At 42.2% G+C, this 13,796-nt stretch overlaps 1 protein-coding gene across 1 annotated transcript in view; it reads left to right on the top strand.

The window, feature by feature from the left end:
- LRRC1 (leucine rich repeat containing 1) overlaps positions 1–9,526 on the top strand; it is a 131,003-nt gene extending 121,477 nt beyond the window's left edge. The window contains exons 12-14 of the mRNA XM_077752883.1: positions 5,280–5,452; positions 6,343–6,479; positions 8,040–9,526. Coding sequence (XP_077609009.1) covers positions 5,280–5,452; positions 6,343–6,479; positions 8,040–8,198 — 469 coding nt within the window. The 3' untranslated portion in view covers positions 8,199–9,526. The remainder of the gene's footprint in view (positions 1–5,279; positions 5,453–6,342; positions 6,480–8,039) is intronic.
- Positions 9,527–13,796: the final 4,270 nt, after the last annotated feature.

Here is a 13,796-nt window from a genome sequence, read left to right as displayed (position 1 = left end):
CAAGAAGACAAGACATAACAGGTGTCAGTAAGGACTTGGAGACAAGGGAACCCCTGTGCACCATTGATGGGAATGCAGATTGGTGCAGCCACTGGGGAAAATGGCATGGAGGTTCCTCAAAACATAGAGGAACTACCTTATGATCTAGCGGTCCCACTTCTGGTATATACGTCCAAGAGAAATGAAGAGATATCGGCATCCCCGTGTCCCCTGCAGCATGAATCACAGTATCCAAGATATGGAAACCACCGGAACAGTGTCAGCAGATGAATGGATAAAGAAGTGAGAGAGAAGGAAATGATGTTACTTATGACAATATGGGTGGACCTTGAGGACAATATGCTAAGTGAAATAAGTCAGACAGAAAAAGACAAATACTATATGATCTCACATGTGAAATCTAAAAGCAGCTGAACTCCTAGAAATAGAGAGTAGCGTGGTAGTCACCAGAGGCTTAGGGAGAGAGGGAGGTGTTGGTCACTGGGTCCAAATCCCCAGTTATAAGATGAATAGTGTCTGGGGACCTAATGTCTATCATGGGGACTGCATTTAACAATACTGTATTATATCCTTGAAAGTTGCTAAGAATAGATCTTAAATGTTCTTCACACACACACACACACACACACATGCACGCACACATCCACACCACACCCACAAAAAGTGGTAGTTGTGTGACTGGATGGAGGTGTTAATTAACCCTCCTATGGTAAGTCCCTGGAGAATATATGAGTGTATCAAATCATCCCAGGTACACCTTAAAGTTACACAGTGTTCATGGCAGTTATAGCTCAGGAAAGCTGGGAAGAAATGTTAAAAGACAAAACACAACACAGCAGTGTAGCTATACTGTGGAGTACTAGGCAGTTAAAGGTGATGATCTGTGTAGTGACACAGGAGGCCCATGGTACTGAGTAAAAAGAGCAACTGTTGGACATACATAGTGCTCTCATTTTTGTTTTTAATACAACATATTTGTGCAGTACACCAAAACATTAATACTAGTTCCTCTAGAGGAGAGGTGGAGGCTTGAGGTTACAGGGGGCTTTCCTTTAGGTATTTTGGTTACGTTTTCCTACTGATTATGTTCTATGTGTCTTTAAACATTTTTGGAAAGTGCTTAAAATTAAAAATTCCGGGGGCCCCTGGGTGGCTCAGTCAGTTCGGCATCCAACTTCGGCTCAGGTCATGATCTCATGGTTTGTGGGTTCGAGCCCCATGTTGGGCTCTGTGATGACAGCTAGCTCAGAGCCTAGAGCCCGCTTCAGATTCTGTATCTCCCTCTCTTTCTGACCCTCCCCTGCTCACACTATCTCTCTGTCTCTCAGAAATAAATAAAACATTAAAAGAAAAGCTAAAAAATTCCAGTAGGAGGTAAAAGATGAAGAATTCAATTGTAAGATGTATGTAGCTATAGGTTAAGTCAATATTACATTAGTCAGTCAAGCCATGTCCAGTTTTTAAGTAAACTTGACAATGCAGTCACTACAGTAGTGCAGAGATGGGAAAGGTCACTTCAGGTTGATTGGTCATGGATTTAACTGGAAATGGGAAGCTTAGCTCATGGTGTGGTTATTCATTTGCTTTAGTCCTTGTACCCTTGATGTAAATAGTAACCACAGGCTTTTTATTTGGGGGGTATGTGGTCCTAAATAAAACACTGAGATGTGTACAAATAGGGCAGTGGTTTCTTGTGTTGATTCTGCAGTGTACAGAAGGTACCAGAATAAACCAAAAATGTATTATTAACTCCTCTGGAAAGCAGGAATACACACACACACACCCAGGAGAAACAGAGGAGTGTATATATATACAGGCAGCAGTGATCAGTGAGAGGGTCAGCCCAGCTGGCACAATCCCTGTGTACAGACTGGGCAGGGAAGAGAGATTTTTTTTTTAATTGTTTAAACATTTTTTAAACATTTATTTATTTTTGAGAGACAAAGAGAGACAGAGCACAAGCAGGGGAGGGGCAGAGAGAAAGGGAGGCACAGAATCTGAAACAGGCTCCAGGCTCTGAGCTATCAGCACAGAGCCCAGTGTGGGTCTTGAACTCACGGACTGTGAGATCATGACCTTAGCTGAAGTCAGATACTCAACTGACTGAGCCACCCAGGCACCTCCTTTTTTTTTTCTTTTCTGTCTTTGACACTCTGGGACACCACTCTGTGGGGCATTTGCCAACGATCTCATGTGTGGTGTGTGCTTAGTTGGCAGTAGCCATGTTCAAGCTGGCACCCTGATTCTTCACAGGGAAACAGGTGTTCTAGACAAGTCACTAATCTTACATGGCATGGTCAAGTGTGATTGTAAGATCTGTTATCGTAGAGTCTAACCATTTATTTTAGCTTTTACTGTATGATTTGTCATCCTTACAAGCTGTGATTTATTATTGATGCTCTGTTTAGCATTTTATTTATACCTTTGCCTTAGCACTGGACTGCAAAGCCAGTTATTCTTCTAAGAAGATACAATGACCAGGGGGCCCTGGGTGGCTCAATTGGTTGAGTGTCCGGCTTCTATTCAGGTCATGATCTCACAGTTTGTAAGTTCAAGCCTCATATTGGGCTCGCTGCTGTCAGCACGGAGACTGGAGCCTGCTTCGGGTCCTCTGTCCCCCCTTTCTCTCTGCCCCTCCTCAACTTACACACTATCTCTCAAAAAAAAAAAAAAAAGTTAAAAAAAAAGTATGATGACCATGTTTGGGTATTTGTGTTTTGTGACAGTTTTAAAATCGTAATTTTTTCTTTATGCTTTCATGATTAAGAAATCTAGAGACACGGAGTGTAGATTTCTTGCCTAAGACTCTGAAACTTGAAACATGTCTAAAGAAATCGTAACAGACATTCAAAAGAATTATCCTTTTGATCAGTAAAATGCAAAAGAGTTTGAGGTACTTTAAGCTTTCACAGTATGTGAGGGTAGTCTTTTAAAAAAAAATTCCTGTCACCAGGCCTAGCAAATACATGTCTCGTGTCTTTAACTTCCTTGCATTTGAGTATATGTGTAGGCAGCCTTTGGGCAGAGGCAGGAATAATTTGTTGTATAAGCATAAGAGATTTCACTTTCTATCTCATTCATAGACCCAGCACCTCAGAACAGGAAGTGAGGTGTAAAGCCTCTGCTGCGTCATATCCCTTTAGGCGTCCTTCATGGTATAAGCCCATCACTGCCCTTGGTGGATTCTGGGACTTTAAAGTATGTATTTCTTTCTCACCTGGTTTGACCCTTATTAGTGACATTTTATAGTGTACATACATAGAGACTCTTTTTAATGTTTGTTTTTGAGAGAGAGCAAGCAAGAGTGGGGAAGGGGCAGTGAAAGAGGGAGGCAGAGAATCTGAAGCAGCCTCTGTGCCATCAGAGCAAAGATCGATGTGGGGCTTGAACCCATGAACCATGAGACCATGACCTGAGCTGAAGGTGGACACTCAACCAACTGAGCCCCCTATGTATCCCATTCACTCAACCAACTAAGGACCTAGGCATCCCGTTCACAGGTACTTTAACATAGGCAGATCTCATGGATACGTTGACTCAGGTACTGTTCCACTGACTCAGTACTGCACCCAGTACATATGTGTGGGATGGACCAGCCTTTGCTGGACTAATTGTTAGGAAAAGAAATGATTTTGCCATCTGCATGACTAGTATATTGTAAATATCTTGTGAAACACACAGATTGTTCTTCTGAAAAGTTTGTTAATAATGCATTCATTGTTAACACTTTCCATGCACTCTGATCATTTTCACTTCATTTCTTAAAGTAACTTAACCAGTCTGTGCTTACATTTTACTTAGATTAGTTTTATAAAATTAGAGTGCAACTTCTCTTCATATCTCTACATAGAGTTCAAATTAATTTTCCATAAGCCTGTTAATTCAGAATGGCATCTATGTCTGAAAATGCAGCATTAATCTGTTGGCAAGATGTGTAGGTAGATCTCCCACATGTGTTAACTGGAGATAGGTGTGCAATTTCATAAAAGAAAGAACCCCAGCAATATATGCAGTCATAGAATTTCTTAGGGTATCGATGAGCCAGGATTTCTTTAAGAAAATGGGCTTCATCTTGTAGCTCTCAGAATGTCATCAGCTCGTTCATTATTGTCCAGCTTATGAAGACCCTGCTAAGACTGTAATTTAATACATAGAGCCATCCTTAGAGTAGAAATACCTTATCAAATACAATCTTAGCTTCTTTAAACCTTTAAATACCGGTATCTAACAGAGGCTTGGTTGTTTTCATAGTACACCATCAGTAGGTAGACACATGTGTAAAGCACTATTTTCACCCCTAGCTCTGTTAGTATCTTGGGCCACATAATGGTTGTCGGGGCTGTCCTCTACATTATGGGATGTATAGCAATATCCCTGGCCTCTACCCACTAGATGCTAGAAGCACCTCCCAAAATGTCTACAGACACTCCTAGACATCCCTACAGAGCAGAGGTGCCCTTGCTTAAGAACCACTGCACTAAAGTAATCTTCAGAAAGTACAAAGTACATATGATTCCTGGTGCGGGTCTTTGCTAAAATAGAGTTAACCAAGTGTAGCCACTGTGTCAGACATTTGTGTGAACATAAATATAAAATTAATCTTCAGGTGTCACATTACAATTTTTAAAGTGCTTTCATATATACAATCTCATTTGAAACTGAAGCAAGGTAAAGTGGACATTAATTATCACATAAGAGTCTGGGAAGTGGGAGGTCTAGAAACTGGAAAAGACACGTTTGAAATGGATACCTAAAATGAGCTCCTTGGAGAAATGCAATCCATGAGAAAAACTTCTTAATCTTTATTTGAATTGCCACTGAAACTCTTCAACATCCCAGGCATCTCCTTCCTCTTGTCCTGATTTGCCAGGCACTACTGGAAACAGGTAATCGTCGGTGAGGCTGTCGCCACTGACTCCGTAAAAACTGCTGCTTCTGGATTCTTCCACAATTACACTGGCTTTTTTTTTTTTCCTCTTTAAATCGAAACCTCCTAGTGTAAGACTTGGCTCATATATTCTGTAATTTCCTCATGTTTTGCCCTGTGGCCAGAGGTGCTAATAAGAGAGATGACAGCAGAGGAGGGAAGCCCAGTGACCGACCGAGGAGTCTGGTCACAAAGAATATGGTCAAGGATCTTACTGTAAACATAACATCTTGTTCCACGTTGACCCCAATCCCGGTAGGCTCTTTGTAATGGTTTTATTCAGTCTGCATTGACAGGAATTGACGTCATTATAAGATCTGAGACCTTGATGTCTCCTTTTGTTTTAATATAGACTATTACATCTGCCTTTATCCCTGACCGCCTTGAAGCTGAAGGCCCTGTGGTTGTCGGATAACCAGTCCCAGCCTCTGCTCACGTTCCAGACGGACACAGACCACGCCACAGGAGAGAAGATCTTAACCTGCGTCTTGCTTCCTCAGCTGCCTTCTGAACCTACTTGCCAAGGTGAATTTAAGGACAACACTCACATGGCCACAGGCTCCTCCCAATAGGAGCAGGAGCCAATATCTGTCCATACGACCTCTTGCTCCCACATGCACCTAGGGCCAGCCTGGGCGAGGTCACTGCGGGTCTCCTCAGGGAAGGCTCCCTCGCACCTTGGCAGGAACCATAGCCTTCACACCTGCTTCTCATATCTGAGATTCCTTACACGGCCTTTTGGGTTTGGATTATGGCTAAGGCTGAAAATACAGACAGTCTTTAAAAAGTTATCGGACTCCCTTACAATCCAAACTGATGGTTTAGAGGATTAGTACTGAACGCCACTGCCAAACAGCATTTAAGCCATTTTGTTGTTTTGAGTCATTGTTCCTTTGTTTTGTGAATTATGTGTGGTTTGAAAAAATATTCACAATAACATCAAATTGCTATTAAAAATCCTTTACCGAGAGCTGGTTTTTATAAAAGAGACCTAGAGTGCTCTGGGAGGACAGGAGCCCCCTAAGTGGAAAGGCCCCAAAGCACCTTGCTGATCCCAGCCTTGTTCGAGGAGCTTTTAAGACCCCAAGGGAAAAACCTAGTGGAATGTGTTCCTAAGGAAAGTACTGGCGTCCAACCTTTGCAGCCACATCACTTCCATGAGAAAGTTTTTAACGTCAGTGTATAGAAAAGAATTGTGAAAAAGGATTCTACAAATTATGATGACATTCTCTAATTAAATATTAAGCCTTAACAGATCTTTTCTATGACCTCAAATAGAGCCACACATCACTGAAAAGAAAGGATGACCCTGTCCCAGACTTTTTTCTTTTTGCTTTAAATTTTTTGAAATGCTACATAGCAGTTACCAGTCACATGAACCACCTTCCCGGCTGATGGGGTCTTTGTCGCAACAGAGAACCTGCCTCGCTGTGGGGCCCTGGAGAGCTTGGTGAATGATGTGTCTGATGAGGCCTGGAATGAGCGTGCAGTGAACAGAGTCAGCGCAATCCGATTCTTGGAAGATGAGAAAGACGAAGAAGACAGTGAAACGGTATGGAGATGGAAATTGTTGGCCTCCCTGGAAAATAAGGGTTTCTTTTAATTTCAAATTGTCTGTTCTCTGCTTTGGCTTCAGCATGTAAAAAAATCTGTAGAAGGCAAAACTAGGTACTTCTAGGTGCTGATTCACCAAATGTATATAAAGCAAATGGAACTTTGGGGGGTTTTTTGGTTGTTGTTTGAATAGTTTATATTCTTTTTCTTTTTTTTTTTTTCTTTTTAATGATAGCTTCCCTTCTTGCCTCCAGTAAATTGATGGGGAATTTTTTCTGTGTCTGTTGTTCTCGGTGAACAAAATCTCCTCCCCATGCCCGACTATAGGCTCACCGCGCTGACTCCCTTCACATCTCACAGTGTGTGTGACTCAGCTCACCTTCTGTGGAGCCACGTAACCTTCTGTCTTCTTCTCATAACCCTTCTTCACCTTCAGGCAGAGCACTTGCGCCTTAGTTGGGTTAATTTGCAAGGTTTCATCCAAAAATCAGGAAGGGATTTGAAAGTACTACTTAGCCTTACTCCATCCACACTGAAACATGTCTCTCAACCAGCCGACATCTCCAGGAGTCGGTGACCACTCTCAAAACCTTACTACAAGTTGACTTTGGCCTCTTAAACTCCTTGTGCTAAGTGAGATTTTCATAAGCAGAGCTTCGAGGGAGTACTTGCAGCCCCCACAGCAAAGGGTGGCTTTTAAATTCCACCCTGTCTGTAGTCTTTATTATTCCAGCTGTCACTGGGACTTCATCCACTTACAGTATGCAGTGCAAAGTAGGAATGAGGCACGGAAGATAGCTCCTCAGGGCTGATACCGCCTGCCTTGTTGGAGGGGAACGATTTCCTCCTTCACTGACTCAGTAGTGCCCTGGCAGTTCTGTGTTAACCTACTTGAGGCTTCTCCTGAAACTCCCGGACAGTCCATCTAAAAGATACAGATACTGTTTTATGAGCCAGAGGCCATGTGACATGTCAAATAATACATTTTTGTTAAAGATTGCCCCTGCCCTATCACTTCACTTCCAGCACTGTGGCCTTTATTAGAAGATTGTGAACTCCAGTAGATGACATAAATAACACCCACAGCAGCAAAATAAGAAGCCCTTCTCCCTCTCATTTTCTTTTCTTCCCCATCTATGTCTCCAGGGTTGAAGGAGGTCAGGACCACATGGGGTAATAGAACATCGCAGGGATTTTAACTTTTTTTTTTTTTTTTACCCCTTTATCATCTTCTTTCTCCACACCCCACACTAACATCTTAACTTTCCTTTCTTGCCATTCACAGAACTTTATTTTCATATTACACTAATCGCACATTTTATGAAGTATTCTTTTATTGTGAAAGTTATCTTTCAGTCTTGACAAGTCCCGTGCCACACGTTCATGTGCCCTTAAGTGCTTGCTGGTAAGCAGCCGAGAAATACGTAGCGAGAAACAGACGCTCCTGCCCACTCCAACTCATAATCTCTTGGAGGGAAGGAGGCCACCTCCTCCAAGCTGCCTGCTGGAAAGAGTAATGGCATAAAAGCAAAACACTCACTCCCCTGTTTGTTTGCAGAGAACACTTCTGAGGCGAGCCACTCCACACCCCGGGGAGCTAAAGAATATGAAAAAGACAGTGGAGAATTTACGGAATGACCGGAATGCTGCTAAAGGACTGGATTCAAACAAGAACGAGGTCAATCACACCATTGACCGAGTGACCACTTCTGTATAGACCTTCACCCGCAAGTTTTACCTCCCGTGTCTCCCCCTGCTGTTGAGATGTTGCCGGTGCCCTCCGGAGGAGCCTCACGCAGTCCTTTGTCTTCCCTGGAAGGCGGGGAGGCACACGCCACCCCCAGGCCACCTGCCGGGGTTGCTGCTCTGTCCACGGAAGTGCCTTACTGCGGTCGCGGCGCGCTTCCTGCCCCCCAGCTTCCAATGGGTTGTCGTAATAAGTAGAATACACTACTGTAAACATCTGGCCTTTGGTGTTGTCTTACGTTGGGGTTAGGGAGCACAGGAGGGGGATTGTTTTTGTCCTCCTCCCTCCCGTAAGGCGCCAGGACATTTTTCTCTTGGACCTACTGATGAGAGATAGTTTTATGTACGGGGAATAATTGATACTTTTTTAAAACCTTTTTTGGCAGCTCAGATGGTGTACATTTAAAAAATTTTTTTTGTATAGGTATTTCATAACAAAAAATGTGTATTTCTTTTTCATTATTTTATCATGAAAACGGTACATATTTTAGTATTTGTGCAGGAGGAAAAGCGCAACAGTCCTAAAGTATTTGTTTTCTCTTTCACCATCCACTTGTGCCTTACTGTGTCCTGTGTCATGTCAACCCAGCTGTACACAGCGGCGTCCTTGAGCAGTCAGATGAGACTAAGAATGTGGTACTTTTAAAGCAGTGTTGGATTTTAATCAGTAATCTGCCTGGTGGATTTGTTTTTAACCAAAAAGAAGAGTTACCACCAATTTGTAACTTTTATCAGTTGATTTTTTTTTTAGAAAGATGGACCAAAGGATTAGACTGCTAATACTTTGTTTCTTACACTTTTTATGAATGAGTCTCTTATAATGAGTACAGTATCTGATTGTACCTACTTGGAAGGTATATGCCATTTGTAAAATAAAATCAGAAAAGCACAAAAGGAGAAAACTGGTTCAGGAATCCAGTGAGTAAATGAATTATGTACTGCAAAAGAAAGTATGATTTTTATTGAAGAAAGCTTTAAAAGTTTTATACTGAGATATAAAACCACAATAAAGCGAAATAACCTAAAACCATATTAGAAATGTTGCTATCTTTGTAAGTGCAATTCTGTTTGTAAATAGAGTTTGAATCAAAGTATAACAGAATATTGCTTCAAGTTTTAATTTTAAGTCTACTAATTTAAGAGGTATAGGGATATGTTTTGGTGCGTTTCTGTTGATTTTTTTTTTTTGTATAATGTGATAAAAGAGAAATGAAAATGCCAGTCACTATGTGGTATCTAGGAAAATCATGGTATTGTTGGCTTTTTTGTTTTCTCCCCGTGAAATAAAATCATCCTGGAATTAACCATACAACTTTTTAAACTTAATTATCACCTTGTATGTTCAGATGATAGCAAGTAGCTGAGTTCTTTGACAGTGTGCTCCCATCCATTAAATATCTAAACTACTGGTCAGTTTTGAGTTAATGGCTTGCCCCTTTGGCACACAGGACAGACACCAGAAGTGCCTTCCACTTTGGCTTGTGGCTGTCTGGCCAATTGGACTCATTGGAAATCTGCTTTCAACCAACCAAATATAGTATCTTCTATGACTACTATGCATTTACTTACTCGATTCATTTTGCTTTTTTTTTTTTAATTTTGAGAGAGAGAGAGAGCTCATGCAAGTGGGGGAAGGGCAGAGAGGGAGGGATGAGAGAATCCCAAGCAAGCTCCGCTTTATCATTGCAGAGCCTGATGGGGGGCTCCAGCTCACAAACCATGAGATCATGACTTGAGCCAAAATCCAGAGTGAGATACTTAACCGACTGAGCTACCCAGGTGCCCCTCATTTTGTTTGTATATGTGTATATATTTTTAAATATATATGAAGTTTTTGTCTATGTGTATATATTTTTAAAAACTATTGAGTTGGTAGTACCATAACACATAAGTGGGTTTTGGCTAGTCAGTTTTTTACCTCGCTCCCTAGTCTGTGGGCACCCTTTCTGTTTTCTCCATTTTAAGATTTAGGCATACTCTGTTTTAGGCCTATGAAGATGATGCCACTAATTCATGGGCTGACAAATAAGCAAACTGGTTTTACTCAAGGAGAGTTATCTATATGCTAAAGAACAAATATAACCCAAATGTTGTTTTTTTGTTTTCACATTAAGTTTTACCCTTTGCTTCTCAGTTTATCATAGCTTTGGTGGAATGTGGTGGGCACAATAGAGGTGTGCTTAAAGTTTTCTAGGATATTTTATGTACGAAACTGTCTGTTTCCTTTGGTCTACCTTCCTTACTACATTTTCACCAGGTTGGGTTTTTGTTTTGATTTTAGTGTTTTATTTTTAGTTTTTGGTATTTTGTTCCCCCTTTCCTGGAGAAGGGAAGTTACTTTCTTGTCACTTGTTTGTTCTGGGGGACACTGCTGTGCTCCTTACCCTAACGGTGCTGGAACCTGACCTCACAGTGGGAACATCAACCAGGGACCCAACTCAAGAACATGCCAGCCTTTTCCAATGAAGCCTTCTTGTCATTAGAAGGAAAACATAATTATGTGAAAGGATACCTTTCCCTTGTGAGGCTAGTGCCAAAATTCCTGACCTCTTCCTAGAGGGGCACTTTCCACACCCTCCCCGCAGTGTGGCCCTTCCTTCCTTCAGGAAAGGGAGGCGTTCACTGTACAGCCTGTCTGTTTGTCTTATGGGAGTGACACGTAAAAGCGGGAACGATTATTTTGATCTGTTCACCCACTCTTTTTGTAGCCCCCTTATTTCCTGTTTTTAACAAGGAAATTTTGCCTAAGTGGATAAAATAGAAAACAAAAAGTCGTGGAAACTAATTTGACAATAAACTATTTGTAAAAAAAAAAAAAAACAGTGAAGAAAATAAAAGTGAATATACCTGGGGAAAAAAAAAAACCAAAAAGTCATTGATTAGAAAAAAGGTATAGGTAAGAAAAACTAGAACTATTTTCCTGGATGTTGTGTTTTTTTAAATTTTTAAAAAATGTTTATTTTTGAGACAGAGACAGCATGAGTGGAGGAGGGGGACACACACACACGGACACACACACACACACACACACACACACACACACACACTTACTTCAAAGCAGGCTCTAGGCTCCAAGCTGACAGCACAGAGCCCAATGCAGGGCTCCAACCTATGAGCCATGAGATCAAGACCTGAGCCGAATTTGGACGCTTAACCCACTGAGCCACCCAGGTGCTCCCAGATGTTGTGGAGTTTTTGTTTTTGTTTTTTCTGGAACATTTGGAGGCGTGGTCCTGACCAACCCAAACTTCCTCTGTAAAATCTTAGCTGTTGCAGGTGAGGGAGCGCAGGTGGAGGAGCGAGCTGACTTCCAGAACAGCTCTCCCGCCCCTTGTGAAATCCACCACACCTGAGCGACATGCTGACTGGTGGGATGGAGGCCGGCAAACATCCTTCCTTCATCAGAAAGTTGCTGTCAGCTGCCGTGTCTAACCTTGTGATGGTGACTCCCTGCTGCAGGCACTGGCAGCGGCCATGTGACGGGCCGGCACAAACACTGAAGGGGACAGCCCGGAGCTGCTTATTCATAGAAGGCAGGTCAGGGTTCTCCTATCTCCCTGACACTGTGGAGAGTTGAAATCTCGCTTCAGCAGTTAGTGTCGACATGCCCAAATTTCCAAAAAGCCAACTTAAAAACTAAAAAATCAAAAACCCAAACTTTTTATTACAGATAGTCAAAAACATACAAAAATAGAATCATATAATGAACCCCCATCTACCTATCACTCAGCTTCAAACAGCTATCAACCCAAGACCAGTACTAAGCTGTTTTAAAGGAACCAAATTAGGGGCACCTGGGTGGCTTGTTCCGTTAAGCATCCAACTTTGGCTCAGGCCATGATCTCACGGTTTGTGAAATCGAGCCCCGCATCAGGCTCTCTGCTGTCAGCATAGAGCCCTCTTTGGATCCTCTGTCTCCCTTTCTTTGTCCTCTCCTGTGCTTGCTCGCTCACTCTCTCTCTCTCAAAAATAAACATTAAAAAATCTAAAGGAATGAAATTATGTTTTAAAATACATCCATAAAAAGAATACTGCACAGTGAAGTAACTTAAAAACTCAGGAAAAGCACAACACAGGCCCTTGAACGTAGCACCCTAGAGTTACTGGTTTTGAGAGTCAGTCTGGTCCAGCGCTGGAATCAAATAGACATGGATTTGAATCCCAGCCAGGCAAGGTGGCTTTGAGTAAGCTACTTAACATCACCAGGCCTTGGGTCCTTCATCTCTAAAATGGGGCAGTAATACCTCTCACATGCTTAGAGTAGGATTAAATGGGATACATAAAACATCAGCTCTCAGGAAGTGGGTGGCTGCTATTATTACAGGTCTCGCTGTTGTTGTAGGAGTGTTATAGCAACTCTACAATCCCTACCAAGGAGCCAGCAGTATGTGATCACAGGAGGAGTGTTCCTCAGTAAAGGGGATGCATGCTTGTTCTCTGGCAGAGCAAACTTTCTCACTTGCGGTGTTACAAAGAGACCCTGGAGTTACATAACTGGGGAGGGAAATTTTAATTTGCCATGTCGACTCGCCTCACGGTAAGGTTAGCAATTGTCTCACAGCAGCCCCCTCATTGTAACCGGACTTACCAGCTTGCTGTTCTCAAGTTAAAGCTAGTTTCCACCAAGAAAGCATGAAAACATCTAACTGAGAAAAGGGTCTCTCTGGAATTCCACAAGATGTCCCTGGGTTTCCAGGTTTGGGTCTATTGTGTTCCTTTACGTCCTTGTATCTACTTTATTTCACTTTTATTTATATTACTTCCTCCTTCTCTGACTCCTCTCTCGAAAAGGGAGACTTCCGAGGCTTTTATGTGTCAGGAGGGGCAGGTGGGTTTAAGAAATGGATCATCCACGGAGAAAAACCTGGATAAAATAAATAAGCACAGCCTGATTTGGGCAGTGTAGAGGACACTTCCACCTGGCTGGTGCTTTTTAACAGCTGACAGCTGGCGGGAAAGAGAAACCAACCAGAAGAACCTGATCTGATTACTTTTGTTCAGCAGGTTGTGAGGAAGTTTGGAGAAGTTTTGTGCCTCATTGTCAGCCAGAAGGACAGTGTAATGTTCAGCTGTGAGAGTGGGCAATCCCAGGGACAAACCGAGGCTCTCGAATTCTGACTGGGTAAGAATCTGATTGGGTAAGAATCTGATTGGGTTGATCCTCCAAAGGACCCTTTCAGGCATCAGCGTGCAATTTCTACAACAAACAATGAGCTGCCCCTTGGTGTAGCGAAATGGTAGTGACCATGGCCCTGCTTCCTGAGTGCTTACTATGTGCTACACACCAAGCTAACTGAACACTATCTCAAAGTTCCAGAACAACCACCCAAGGTAAGTGGTGGCATTCCTATTTCACAAAGGAGAGAATTAAGATCCAGATCGTTTTAATAACTCTTCCACAGTCAAGCAGCACATGACAACGTTGGAATTCAAATTCACATCTCTGTTGACTAGTGTCTCTGATCTCAATTATTGCTTTATTTTGCTTCCTCCCCCTCAGTTGAAATACAGTGAACCTGTAATTATATTTAGGGTTGTATTTATCGTAGTGGTGATCGTTCTGCTTTAA

The sequence above is a fragment of the Crocuta crocuta genome, unplaced genomic scaffold (genome assembly GCF_008692635.1).
Source record: "Crocuta crocuta isolate KB4526 unplaced genomic scaffold, BGI_CrCroc_1.0 scaffold525, whole genome shotgun sequence".
Lineage (NCBI taxonomy): Eukaryota > Metazoa > Chordata > Mammalia > Carnivora > Hyaenidae > Crocuta > Crocuta crocuta.
The sequence above is the reverse complement of the archived record's forward strand: the minus strand, read 5'-3'. Positions and strand labels throughout refer to the sequence as shown.